A 14852-nucleotide genomic window follows, 5' to 3' on the forward strand; every position below is an offset into this window, starting at 1 on the left:
GAAAGTCTGCCACCAGCTTTTGGGAAAATGCTCTAAGCTCCTCAGATCTACCCACAGAGTTATTTTAATAATCAGCAGTAGGTTTTATGTAAAAGTGCTTTGCAAACTACAGAGACTTTAACTATTGTTAGACTGTTCCCTTTATTCTTTGCTACTGGTCATTTAGAGAGCATTAGTTCACTATATAACCCTTGGGGCCATTGTGGGGTTTTGTTTGTTTGTTTGTTTGTTTGTTTTTGTTTTGGCAAAGCTCCCTGTAGCTCAGGGTTGAAATCCATTTACCTTTCACTACTATTCCTGGTCATATTACTCCCTCCACAAGTTAAAAAAACTACTGCTCTTTTGAGGCAAGGCCTTTCTGCTCTCTTCCCCTTTCATTACTTACCATTCACTCAGTAGCCTTTCATTCACTGAAGATTTAGTATCTTGTTTGACAGTATATTCTCACTCTGAGTCTTGTCACACTCATGAGTGACTTTTGTATCCTTGTCCATGGTCCTATACGATATACTTAATCTTGACGCCTTCTATATAGTGAATTTTACTTCCACATTCATGGTAGTTATTCCCAGGACCCATCTTGGATCCAGCACAGCTCCAACTCTGAATTCTTAAGTTTAAACACCTCATAATCTGATAATAATTTATTCTGTTACTTAGCTTTACTTTACTCGGCCTTTAACTTTATCACTTCATTCCCCACTGCCCTCTACGTTTTTACTCTTTTCTACCTTTTTTACTTTATTTTCTCTCCAAGTTAGAGATTGTTTATTTTCTTCACCTAGATTCTTATCAGTAACCTTCGTTTTCTTTCCCTCTTGGTCTCAATGCTAGGGCATGGCAAAACTTCAGCATGGATCACTCTGTCCATGTTTTTGATGTCTAACTTAGGCTTCTGGAAAAAAATGAATCACTGTATGTGTGCAGATTGTTACCTGACTTCCAGAATGATCCAGGGCTCTACAATGGGCAATCATTCTTCTTCTTTGTGGTTTTAAACTATTTGGTTTAACACCTCTTGAGAATTTGGTGAAAGATGGGGTCTGTCTTCAGAACAGTAGATATAAGAATATACACATAAAGGTTGACTTATAAATTTAGGAGGTTCACAGAAGCCCTGAAGCTCACTCACAGACTTCCTAGAAGTCCTTTGAATCTCAGTTAAAAACTCCTGATCTGCATATATATTTGTTCCATTCACCACCATGCCTTTTCTGTAATCTTCAAATCCTCTGCTTACCCATTTCCTTCTTCCTCTTAACACATGACTTCTGTTCACATCACAGCAAATCCAAAATCCATTAGGTGGGAAGTTCTTCACCCCACCAACTCTATAAACCTATCTACATCTATACTACTTCTTTTGCTTCTTCATATTACTTTGAAAGAGGGACCTGTTCTTGTCCATGCTATGAAGCCTAGCTACCTTTTCCTTAGGAATCTTGCTGTTTTGTTTCTCCTCTCTAAACTGTACCTTTAGCCTTTTTACCTCCACTCATGCTTTTAAACTTACATAAATCTCTGTCATTTTAAAAGGAACAAAGCCTCATTGAGCTTCATTTTCCTTTTAGCTGTTGGTTCTCCTTTATTTTTCTTTTTTTGTGTGGAGATTCTCTCTCCCTCTCCCTTTGCTCCTCCTGCCTGCTCGTGCTCTCTCTAAATAAAAAATTAAATTTAAAAAAAAATTATCAGACTTGTCTCTAAAATAGAGCCTCCTATTATTTGTTGACTGTTTCTACAATGGTTATTCTAATTACAGAAAATGATTACTAAAAGTGATTAATAAATAATAAAATCATACGAGGATGGATACAATAGATATAAGGATGTCATTTATTGTATTAGTTACCATTTACTCATTGTTAACTGTGTGCTAGTCATTCATCCAAACACTTGACATGTGTGAGCTTCTCTGTTGTTCATAGGAACCCTAAGGGTAGTTACTGTTTCATACTATCCTCTTATGTTATAGAAGAGAAAACTAAAATACAAGAAGGATGAGTACATTGTTCATAGTCTTGGTCCAAGTGCTATTGTGTGGTGGGGCCGGGATTTACAGCCAGCCAATCTAGCTTTAGTGTCTAGGCGTCCAGTCACGGGTCTCATGCCTCTTGTCCTACTGTATTCTGATCTCATTAACCACTCTATTAAAATCTAAAATTATAGCTCACTTAAAAAGGTAGAAAAAAGGATATAAGATTGATTGTTTCATATAGCTCCTGGACTGAATTCCTGTTAAAGCAGTGTATGATTTTTATTTCATCCAATAAATATTTATGGAGATCTCTAATGTGCCATTGCTATAAAAGATAATTTTTTTTCCTTTTAAAACAAAGGTAGCACCAGTCTTTCAGAAAAAAAAAATAAAAATTACGTGTCCCTGCGTCGCAAGCATTTCTGCAACTCTTCTGTTCTATATAACTCCACAAATCCTTCCTGTAAAATATAACTTTCTTCCTTTAAAAAAAAAAATTTGTGGCCATAAGTAGGGTAGTAAATTTAGGAAATCTTTTTAATAATCTCTTTAAAGTCAGTGTTAATGTCTTTTGCATCTTTGTATATCTGGCACCTATCTTTGTATACGAAGATAGGCATATGGTACTTTAATAAATACTAAGTATACTATTAGTGCCTTTTATTTCTTCTATTCCTTATTGCAATGTTTATTTATTGCTTTTTATTTCAGTTGAGTCTTGTAAGAAATTGACTTAATTTTTTTTTTTTTTTTAACCTAGGGGATGTCCCACTCTTGTTCAAGCTTTGCCAGGCCCTAGCACACAAGTTACTGCAGGCAGCAACCACACGGCCGTACTTTTAATGGATGGACAGGTCTTCACATTTGGAAGTTTTTCTGTAAGGAATTTTTAAGCATTAATAGTATTGCATTGTACCATTGCCTTACAGTTTGTCTGTGTCAGCTGTTTTTTCTGGTTTCAGTGCAATTCTTGTGTTATAATTATTGCATATGCATATTTCCTGTCTCCACATCCAGCATACACAAGACCTGAATGACATTACTGTGAAATAATTTTCTTCTCTAGTGTACTATTAGAATTTATTAAATTTAACAATTATGTTAGAATTTGACATGTTTATTCCAGGTCAAAATCCTTTAAGCATTCAGTAGAGTTATTCTGTCATTTGAGAGCTTATTTCCCAAGTGGCTTGCAAAGATTCATTTTTCTTAACATATAGAACTTTTTCTAACTTAGAACTTCTTAAAAGCCTGGTTTTCTTACTAGATTTCTTTAAAATTATAGTTTCCTTTTTCTTCTGCTTTTCTTTCTCTGTCTCTGTCTATTGCCTGTTTTGTTCTATTTCTGCCAAAGCTTGAAAAGAGTGAAAATGCTCTGAGAAGCTTTATATAGTTTGGGCATAGTAGAGATCAAGGAAAAGCCTTGTAAGACTGTGCTAATAAGCCTATACCATCTCTGATGTGAGTAACTATTCATAACTCCATAACCTAAATCTCTGGGATATAATTTGCAACTATTGATTTTTTTAAAAATGTAAATGTGTACTTTAAGAAAAAAATCTTTTATTTGGAAATGCTTTTAAACTACAGAAAGATTGCAAAAAGTAAGAATGGTACATAGAACACCTTTGTACTCTTGAACCAGCTTCACCTATTTGGTAACATTTTGATTTGCATTATCACTTGCACATGCACGCTCTTGTTCTCTCTTAAGCACTGTGTGTGTGTGTGTGTGTGTGTGTGTGTGTGTGTAAAACATATTTTTTCCTGGACCCTTTAAGAGTAACTTTGCATATATTATGATCCTTTATTCCTGAATACTTGTATTTTTTTGATTGGTCCAACAGTTATTTTTTGGCATTTTTTGGTCTCCTCCAATTTAAGATCAGATATTGCATCTGACTGTGATGTCTCTTCAGTCTCCTTTAATCTGTACCATTTCTATACTTTTTCTTTGTCTATCATGATGGCATTGACATTTTTTAGGAGTATGGTACTTTGGCTTTTGGTTGTTGTTGTTGTTGTTTTAATAAAATGGTCCTTATTTTTGTTTTTTCTGATATTTCCTCATGTTTAGATGTAGGTTCTGTATTCCAGGCCAAAATGCTATGTAAGTGATGTTGTGTTCTCCACAGGTATCACATCTGAAGGCACAAAATGCCCGCCTGGAAAATGTCTGATTTTTCTACTGCATAATTAGTATTTTTTCTCTTGAAACTAATAAGCAGTTTATGGGTTGACTCTTTTAATAAGATAGTTTTAAGGTATATGCTTCTCTTACAGTTTCCCCCTAGATTTAGATTCCCATTCTTGCCTAAACCAGTCTTTACTATAATGATTGCAAAATGATGATTTTCCAACTCCAGCACCCCCTTACATTTACCAGTTAGCCCTTTGCATTTTATTGTAAGCGGGCGCCCTTCTTTCTCATTTGGTTTTGTTTTTTTTTTTTTGGTCCAGATGCACATATTTGCATTTTCCTCATTACTGTCCATAATTATTTGGGTGCATAGATTGTCTCAGATTTCATGGATCAGAGTCCCTTCGAGCTGGCTCCTGTGTTCTTGTGACATGCCCCTTCACTTTGGGGGCATTTCCTTACTTCCTGGCATAACCAGTTGTTTCTGGCTTCTCTGTATCAGTCCTAAAAGCAGCCATTTCTCCAAAAACGAAGGTCCTTTTTAGTGGGAACTAGTTTTAGACACCCGCTGAGCACTAGGTGTATTCATTACAGTGGGGTGTCTTTAGATTCCCCAGTACACATGTTTATGCATATATACATACATGAGGGTATTTTAGAAATCAGAAGCCCATACCAGTACCTCTAATTCCAGCCCATCCCCACAGGGGTCTTTCTTAACCTTCACCCATTCTGTGTTTGTTTCCTTTCCTCCGAAGTAAGAATTCTGGCTTCTAATACTATGAGTACATTTATTTCTCATTCACTCAGTCCTAAAGTATGGTAAAATAGTTTTATATTTGCTTTTCCCACACCACTATAAAAACAAGGAGTTCACGATTTGTCTTTCACTCTCACTCCTGCCCCCTCTCACCTCTGTCCTTCCCCACAGCTAAAGGTATAAGGTTTATAAGTTTCTTGGGTTCTTACCCCACCCCATTTCAGTGGGATTATGTTACTCCTTTGGAATAGAGTTGGATTCATTTGTTTCAGTTTGCCATTTTTTTTTATTTAAAAAAAAAGTTAATATTCATAAGCATAGTTACAAATAACAGATTCTTTGTGAGGAGCAGCAACAGCCAAGAACAACCCTTCTTCTCCTTATCTCTGAAAATAAGCCCTTTTACAGGTCTATTTGTCTCACCCTATCCTGGGGCAGGGGTTCATCTCTATAAAGTGAGTAAGATGTCAGGGGTTGGGGGAGAGGGATGCCCTTTCAGCATGGAGATAACTTTGGCCTAGACCAATGAATGATGCTCCCTAGGGATGCCAAAGGGAGGTCAGGAAAGGGGGCAGATTCAGAAGACTGTTTAAACAGTGGTGTTCCTCTTCTCCCTGTGATAACAGTCTTCCTCCCCATTCCTGGGAATACACTGGTGAAAATGCTGACGCCTATTATGTCCTGTCCTCAGACTTCTAACGAAAGGGGCTTCTGGTCCAGTGCACTGTTTCAGTTTGCTTTTAGTTTTAGGATCCCTCCTCTCCTATCTTTAGATACAATTTATTTTTGTGAATATGTAGAACATTAACATGTTTCCAGAAGTTGAAGTAACACAAAAATAGTAGTGTACTCAGTCAACTGTCATTTCCTCCCATATCCCCTTTACTCCATGCTTGTAAGTAATGAACTTCATTGTTTTCCAGTCTATCCTTCCTGTGTGTATTGTATAGATACAGGTGTGTTTATATATATGTACACACATATAATTATTTCCCTTTATTTTTCAAAAGGTAGCATTTTATATGCTATTTATATGCTCTTTTATATGCTATTTATATGCTATTTATATGCATTTTATATGCTCTTCTGTACTTTGCTCTTATCACTTTACTATATCTCCTAGACATCATTCTGTGATAGTTCGTAGAGATCTTCCTCATTCTTTTTTTTAATATCTGCATAGTACCCTTGTGCATATACACTATAGTTCATTCAGTCAGTTTCTTAAGCTTGGATACAACTTCCCAATATTTTGCAAGTACTTTCCAATATTTTGCAGTGAAAGCAATAAATACTAATAGAGGTGTACCTTTCAGGTAAGTTTCTAGAAGTAGATGTCTGGGTTGAAGGTTAGTGCCTCTGCTGTTTTGTGGGCCATTTTTGCATTCTCACCAGCAGAGGTTGAAAATACCTCGCCAGCAGAATATGCTGTCCTATCTTTTAATTTGCGTCAGTCTCATGGGTGAGAAGTGGTCCTGCACACTTTGAAGCCTTTTTCCTGTAGCTGTTGCTGTGTGCCTTCATTGCATATTTTGATGTCAAGGGTTAGATTTTCTCTTTGCAGATGATTTTGCCAGTGTTTTTTCTAAGTCCTCAACACTCTTACTGTTGTCCCTCAGAAGCTGCCCTTTGCACTCTCCACCCCCTCCAGCTTGCAGTGACAGGTCCAGGTGAAGACTCTTGGAATTTGTTTTTTTCCTTTTGGTTACAGGTGACTGAAAGGTCATCGGATCTGCTGTTTCCTAAACTGCTATAGACTTGAGTCATGTGTGGTTTTCTTTGTCCTGTATGTTGGTTTTGTTGTTTGAGGGAGAATGTGAATAGTAATTGAAATCAGCCATTTTTGTCCTCTACCTGCAAAAGTCCTTGTTATGAACTTTTACGAACTTAACTGTGACTTATGTGTAACCACATTCTGAATCCCATGGGCCTGTCCAGGCATCTGTTGTATTTTTACACTGCTTTTCTTTACATTAGTTGGTTGATAGTAGGGAATAGATATTTATTTCAGTAGTCAGTGACAAATAGAATTATTTTCCTTCTAAAAGCATAATATATCTTTGAATATTATATACTTTGCTCAGTGTTCACATTTTTGTGCTTTTTTGGGGGATGGGGGGTCAAAAAATAAGGATAGACATTGAAGGAAGCTGAGAATTAACATTGAAATTTTGGGCTGCTTCTCTGTTTGTGTGGTTGCCACATTGTTCCCTCCCCTGGTTCCACCCAGGGCTTAAAGCTGCATTGCTTTTGCAGTCACTTTGTGGCTATATTTTCTTGCTGTGGTATTGAAGGAGTGATAGAACATGCTAGAAACCTGATAGTTGGGTGAGAATTAACCAGCTATTTGCAGTACGCCAGTGTTCTTCAGGTTTTCTGCTAATGATTTCTCATTCCCAGAACTTGCAGATGACCCGGGATGCCATGAGACAGCATTTTCCACCCTCCATAGTGCTTTGCAGGGAGGGCAAGCTCCTGAACCAGGGGTGGATGTATGTTTACCCATTCACTGTCAGCATTCTTTGATAGCTACTACTATCTTAGTAATGAGAGACTTTCTATTATTTTTAAAATTAAACTCTTACCTAACCTACTACCTATAGACAGCCATAGTTTTTAAGTGAGTTAACAATTATTTACTTAAGATATCATACCTTACTATTTGGTTATGCTGTTTATCTTGAAACATAAGTAAAATAACTTAGTAACACATAAACATTTGTAAAAAATGTAGTTTTCTAATTGTATTCACAGTTGTAGTATTCAAATATTTTCAGACTGTGTGATTTTAGTAGTGACTTTCTATCATCTTAAGTACTATCAACTTAAAATATCAAAGTACATAGTAGAAGATAGTAGTGACTTTCTATCATCTTAAGTACTGTCAACTTAAAATATCAAAAATATTTTTTTCAGTGATTTTTTTAAATGAACAATTTGTAATACTTATTTTTTAACATTGTATACTTACTATACTTTTCATTTAAATGCAGGTGACAGTATTTCAGGGCAATTTCTTGGATGAAAAAATATTTCAGCTTTGTTATTTTTTAATATACTTTGTGATTTATTATTAGGGGGGAGGTCCTAAGAATAATAGAAATTATTTTATTCCTTTACAAATTTTGGTCTAAATTTCACATGAATTTCGTTAATTAAAAAAAGTACTAACAATTGATAAGGAATAATTTCTCATAGAGCTGTTTTTGTCTCCTGTCTTCTTAACTTTATAAAAAATTATAGATTGTTTATCTAGGAATGTTGTTAATATGGTTTATTTAATCTTTTAGAAAGGACAGCTGGGTAGGCCAATCTTGGATGTGCCATATTGGAATGCAAAACCAGCTCCCATGCCTAACATTGGATCAAAGTATGGACGAAAGGCTACCTGGATAGGTGCAAGTGGGGACCAGACCTTCTTACGCATTGATGAAGCACTTATTAATTCTCATGTGCTGGCTACATCAGAAATTTTTGCCAGTAAACACATAATAGGTAATACCCCCAAACAAACAAATGTTCTTCCCAAAATATTTGTCATAACTGACAATAAATGGTTCATCTTTACCTATCATGAGATATATAATCTTAGAACTTTTTGTTTTCTTTCTATCTGAAGAAATTTAAAAGAAGCTTCTAAATGTCTGTGTTTATGTGAATATTTATAAGCTAGAGAGTGGTGGAAATACGAGCTAAATTGTGATAGGATAAAACCTGTATTGGAAGGAGGAATTTTTCTGTATTGGTTCTTGCTAAATAAATGGTAGAAATTAATTTCTGTGAAAGGTTACTAAAGTCAAACTTTGAAGTTCCATCTATAGGTATAAATCTATACTTGTGTTTGTGAGATCATAACTAATTATATAATGGAGTGATACAGTATAGAAATTAAGAGCATAAGTTGTGGATTTAGACAGCCTGAGGTTTTGGTACTAATTCTGTTACCTTAAAGTTTTTAATTTATTTAAGTCTCAGTTTCTTCATCTGTAAAATGGATGTAATAATAATACTTCCCTTATAAATAATACTTACTTTCTAAGCTGAGGCATTATAAAAAGGTAATGCACTTTTAAGATGGATAAATATCTTTCCCCAAGGCTTGGTACCTGCTTCTATATCAGAACCTCCTCCATTTAAATGTCTTCTGATAAATAAAGTGGATGGGAGTTGTAAAACTTTTAATGACTCTGAACAAGAAGATCTGCAAGGATTTGGTGTGTGTCTTGATCCAGTATATGATGTCATTTGGAGGTAAGCTCTGTTCTTAAAATAGAGTATTAAATAAGTTCTGATCAAATTACACTCTTGTGGTGATACAATATTCAGGTATAAGGCAGACCTTTTAGACATGAGAATTCTCTTGTTTAACTGTGCTTCCCAGAACCTTTGCAATGTAGTGCAATGTTTAAGCGTATGTTCTGAGCCAGGTGCCTTGGGTTATTCCAGATCCACAGTGTGCTTTCTGTGTCACCTTGGAGTGGTTACTTTGACTCTATGTGCTTCTCTTCTCTCATTTATAAATTTGGAGTGATAATAGTACCTACCTCATAAATTGTTATGAAGAGTGAAGAATTTAGAGCAGAGGCACATAGTATGTGCTATAGAACTATTTGCTGCTGTCATTATATTAAGCAGTTTTACTTTAAAGAATTCTGTTGTTAATTATTTTTGATCTGTCAGCAATCTTGTCTGTGTTTTCCATATATCGAATTATTACCAGCTATGTAGAAGAAATTGTGCCAAAGACAATATAGAATAATTAAGATAACCCTTTATGAATATTCATATGTTGATAGAGAAATGTAGAAATGCATAGGATTACCAAACTCTAGAAACTATAAAAGTGTAGAGAATGAATACAGGTACACTAAAGATTCAAATTATATTGTATTTGCTTTAAATTTGTTATGATGCGTTGTATCATAATGAGTAAAGAGAATTTCCGTCCTCAGCATTTCTGGCTTTAAATTCTAGTAGGAGATAGCCCCTGCATTACCAGATTGACGCATCACAGGACTTACCTTTTTTTTTTCTTTCCCCCTATTTCATTGTTTATTTGGCCAAAGTCAGTGGACAGGAATTAGATAAATTGAAAGGTTTAAGTGGCACCAATGAGGAAAGGGAAAAGACTTCTTTGTCTTCTTCCTCTGCCCATGCCTACTTTCATTTCCGTCAGCCAGCCAGGTCTTAAGAAGCCATGTTTTCTATCAGTCCTAAGGCTGAATTCAGAGTGAAGGAATTACAGTACTTCCCAGGTTGCTGACCAGTCTCCTGTCTTAGTGTTCATTTTGTGGAAAGGCCTGGAAGCCAGAATTGATTGAGTAGCACTCTGTAGTTTCTCAAGCAGCATTATACAGGATAGATTAGATAAGGAGAAACTAGAGGTGAGTAGTCTTATAGTAATCCTTATAAAGACATGAGGTGCTGAGAACCAAAATTATAGTGGTCACAGTGAGATAGTATGGAGGGAATAGAAAGGCACATGGTGTAAAGATAGACTAGTCATTAGTTATTTACTGATGACAAGTCTGTATACAAGAGACTTAGTTACCAAAGAGCAAACCCTGGTTTGGACTTTGGTTTAAACTGAATTTTATTTTCTATATTATATTTTATTTTCTATAATCTTTATATGTTTTATATGTTTAATCTTTAAATGAAAGAAGTTTACATTAACAAAATAAAGATCAACAGTAGAGACTTTGTTTATGGATACATTCACTAAATTAGAAATACATTCTTTAAATTAGTTACTAGCAGAACTGGATTCTAACAGTATAACTAGAGCTATTTCCCTCAAGTCTTGACAGAACTACAGAACTCAGAAGTGTAGTGTGCGTTTAGTTGAGCCTCGCCTTCTGCACATACAGTGATAGCAGTGGGAGGGATGATCTGAAATGCCTTGCCAGGTCCTTGAATATTTCCTCCCTTGTTCCAAAACAGAGATTGAAAGATGAAGGGTAGTCTCCTCAAATGTTTCATTAAACAGCTAGAAGGTATTTTCTTATAATCAGGATCAGAGTTTTATTCCATTGTCCTGACTTCTGGCTGGTTTATATCCTTTGTGTTTTTCATTCAATACTTACACTTTGGGTTTAAATACTTGCAGTACTACACTCTGTAGGTTTAGTAGTAGCTCACTTTGACTTTCCTTCCTGAACAGAGTCTGCTTCCTTTTGTATTCTTAACAGCTAACTTCTCGGGGCACCTGGGTGGTTCAGTGGGTTAAAGCCTCTGCCTCTAGCTCGGGTCATGATCCCAGGGTCCTGGGGCTTAGCCCCACATTGGGCTCTCTGCTCAGCAGGGAGCCTGCTTCCCCTCTCTCTGCGCCTGCCTCTCTGCCTACTTTTGATCTCTCTCTCTCTCTCCCTGTAAAATAAATAAATAAAATCTTTAAAAACAAAACAAAACAAAACAGCTAACTTCTCCTGAGTAATTGGAAACTTTGCATCTGTAAAAAGCAGATAAATGTTAAGAGTAGCAATTTTAGGGGCACCTGGGTGGCTCAGTGAGTTAAGGCCTTCAGCTCAGGTTATGATCCCAGGGTGCTGGGATGGAACCCTGCATCAGGCTCTCTGCTCAGCAGGGAGCCTGCTTCTTCCTCTCTCTCTGCCTGCCTCTCTGCCTACTTGTGATCTCTGCCTGTCAAATAAATAAAAATCTTTTAAAAAAAATAGCAATTTTATTTCCCGCTTCAAAATTTACACAAATAACACATAAATATATGCTGTTACTTTTTCAAATGCAAAGCAAAACTTGAATTGTGTGGTCCTTCAGATGTTTTTCTCCCCCCCGCCCAAATCCTACTAACCTCTGTGGGTCACAGGTATTAAGTTTGGTTTATATTGTTTGACACTTTTTAAAAATTCATGTGTTTTTTTATACATATAAGAATATATTCATTTTAAAAGCTAAGGTGTTGTTTTTTTTTTTTTTGGCTAAATGACAGTTTGTAGATCTTTCCAAGTCAGTACAGCAAGAACTGCTTTGTTATTAAACTGTATAGAATTCTATAGTCTAGATAAACCAAAATAGACTTATTAGGATCTTTCCCTATCAACAAACATTGTAGGTTACTTTTTAATGTTTCAGTATTACCTATATTGCCAGAGTGAGCACACAAACACAGGTGTGTGTATACACACACAGTTTTATACTCATGGAAGTGTATTCCCATAAGATAGCTTTCAAGAAGTGGAATTGCTAGGCCAAAAGATTGGCTCATAGAATTTTGATATATACTGCTAAATTGTCCTTCAGTACTCTCTCACCAACTGCAGTGAGAATCCATATTTTCCCATACTGTCAGCATCAGTATACAGTACTTTTTTTTAAATTTTTGCTATTAATTTTAGTCTGTAAATATTAGTTAGATACTGTAAGCAAAGATTGATACAGTAAGATACAGATAAGAATCCCTTGCTCATAGAGAAGTTGTCTTTTTTTTTAAACAAATATAGACTATATGAAAGTGAATAAATAATACACTTTATAGATCTTACTTAGCATTGTTAAAGAAGAGGGGGTTGCTGTGATTGAGGTTAACAGCACTGACCTATATTCCATTCAGTGGAGACAATTAAGTTAAGACCTTAAAGTATAAGAAAGAACCAAGCACTTGAAGAGTTAGGGAAAGTTTTCTGAGCAGGCAGAGCTTAGTAGACCCAAATACTTTGGTGCAAGAACCTGGTTGTGTTTTAGGAATTTGTAGAAACCCAGTGTGGTTAAAGCATAGTGAGTGAGCAGCATGAAATAAATTCAGAGGGGTAGGCAGGGTCAGGACATGTAGGACTTTGTAGGCTGGATTAGGGAAATAGAATTTTCTTCAAAATAGGAAGTTGTTATAAGATTTTGAGTTGGGAAGTGACATTAAGATATTATACTTATTGTGTGAAAAAATAAATGGGAAGGAGGCAAGAGTAGTTCTAGGAGGTTCCTGCAGCAGTGCAGAGGAGAGATGATAGCATGAAACTTAGAGTGGTAGTGGTGGAAGGGTGATAGAGAGGAGCAGTCAGCAGCATATATATTTTGGAACAGAGCCAATAAAACTTGCTTGTATTGGAAAGTGGTTAAGGAAAGAAAGTAGTCAAGGATGATTTCCAAAGTTCTGATTTTGGCATTTGAATAATCATGGTGGCATTAACCAAGCCAGGAAAGGTCGAGAAAGGGACAGATTTTGTTAAGATTTCTGTTTTTGACATGTTAAGGAAGCCAGGTTCAAAGGACTAGTCTGGACTGGGATATATATTTGAGAATTTTTAGTTTACAGGTGTATCTAAAGCTATGGTATTGGACACGATCACGTAGACAGAGGATGTAGGTTGAGGAGGACATATAAGATTTAGAGAAGTTAGGTGAGATAGGAGAAACTAGTTGGGAGACTAGAAGGAGCAGTTTACGAACTACGGGAAAAGCAAGAGGGTGTGCAGACATAGAAATTAAAGGGGGAGTGGGTCAAAAAGAAGAGTGTTCAGTGATGTTAGAATACTGCTGAGGGCTTACCTGAGTAAATGACAAAAAATTCCATTAGGTTTAGCTACTTAGAAGTTATTTGCAATTTTGAGAATAATTTCATGGAAGTGGTTGATGTGCAAACTAGACTGGTGTTTGAAGAGTGAGTGGGGCATTTCACTTCTGGCAATTTGGTAAACTAAATACTTTGAAGGGGGCCCTATGCTTTAAAAAAAAAAAAGTTTGTATTTTTATACATTGGCTTGACACTCAGCCAAGATGTTGCTAATATACTGCTCCTGTTTTCCACCCCCATCTCAAAGAAAGAAAGCCAACATAAAAATAAAATTCATACCTCATGAGGTGACCCTTGAGAAGTAAGCAGTCAGCACTATAAACACTGGATTTCACTAGGGGCAAATGCCGATAAGCAGTGCTGCAGTTTGGAAAACAGGTGTTGTGCTAGCTGCGAGGTGACTAAGATGGAAACTGATCCTGAAACTCTGTTAAGCTTCTGGCCTTGGAATGATGCTAAACTGAGATTAAATAGGTAATACCCCTGTGTCTCCAGCAAAAGGCAAGTGTAAATCATCTTCAGAGAAAACCCCTCCTCTGTTTAGGCCCATAGGGTTTTAATGTATTAACATTCCATCAAATAGGAGCACAAAGTCCAAGATTGCTTAACGTATAAACAATATTGCTGTTAGTGAAATTCAGCTACAGACAAGCAACAAGATCAGTTTCATCTTGGAATTAGCAGAAACAATATAAATTATATATGAAATGTTTAAAAATAAAAGATGAAATTGATCAAGCAAAAGAAACTCATAATGAGACTCAAAATGTTGAGGCATATTTGAAAAACAACCAAACAAAACTTTTATAAGTGAAGAATAGTTGTTTACCTAAATGCATGATTAGACCAGATTTGAAGAATTGAGAGGAAATTACACAAAATGCCACAGAGACAAGAATATAAAAAATATGAAAAAGATTTGAAGAATATAATGAAAAGATCTAATAGAAGTCCAAGAAGGAAATTTTAGAGATTAGAGAAAATAGAGGAGAAACAGTATTTGAAGAGATAATGCCTAAGAATTTTCCAGAACCAAAAAAAAAAAAAAAAAGATTTAAATTCAGAAATATTAGAAATTATGTGTTCCCATTATTTGCAATCAGGAGAATTACAGTGAAACTATAGAACACTAAAGACCAAGAGAAAAGTTTTAAAAGCAACCAGAGAAAAATAAATAAATAAGCACACACCAAAAAACCCAATTAGATTAAGAGATTAAATTAATAAGCAATTGTACTAATTATAGCAGGTACTTTCATAGAATTTATTCTCCACCAAGTATTATTTTTAAGTTTAAAATAAAAAAAATTTGTGCTAAAATACATATAAAATACATAAAATAATTGTGCCAGAAAACATAAAATGTTACCATTTATAAGTGTATAATTCAGCAGTGTTAAGTATATTCACACTGTTGTCTAGTAGATCTCCAGAAGTGTTTTCATCTTAT

At 35.5% G+C, this 14852-nt stretch overlaps 1 protein-coding gene across 13 annotated transcripts in view; it reads left to right on the forward strand.

Annotated features, from left to right (window-relative positions):
• MYCBP2 (MYC binding protein 2) overlaps positions 1-14852 on the forward strand; it is a 262254-nt gene that overhangs the window by 100220 nt on the left and 147182 nt on the right. For all 13 annotated transcript variants that reach the window (XM_032864195.1, XM_032864196.1, XM_032864197.1 and 10 more), the window contains 3 exons: positions 2736-2853; positions 8166-8370; positions 8973-9126. In XM_032864195.1, the coding sequence (XP_032720086.1) occupies positions 2736-2853; positions 8166-8370; positions 8973-9126 (477 nt within the window). The remainder of the gene's footprint in view (positions 1-2735; positions 2854-8165; positions 8371-8972; positions 9127-14852) is intronic.

This window comes from Lontra canadensis, unplaced genomic scaffold (genome assembly GCF_010015895.1).
Source record: "Lontra canadensis isolate GAN:19392208 unplaced genomic scaffold, GSC_riverotter_1.0 scaffold26, whole genome shotgun sequence".
In the NCBI taxonomy this organism is placed as follows: domain Eukaryota; kingdom Metazoa; phylum Chordata; class Mammalia; order Carnivora; family Mustelidae; genus Lontra; species Lontra canadensis.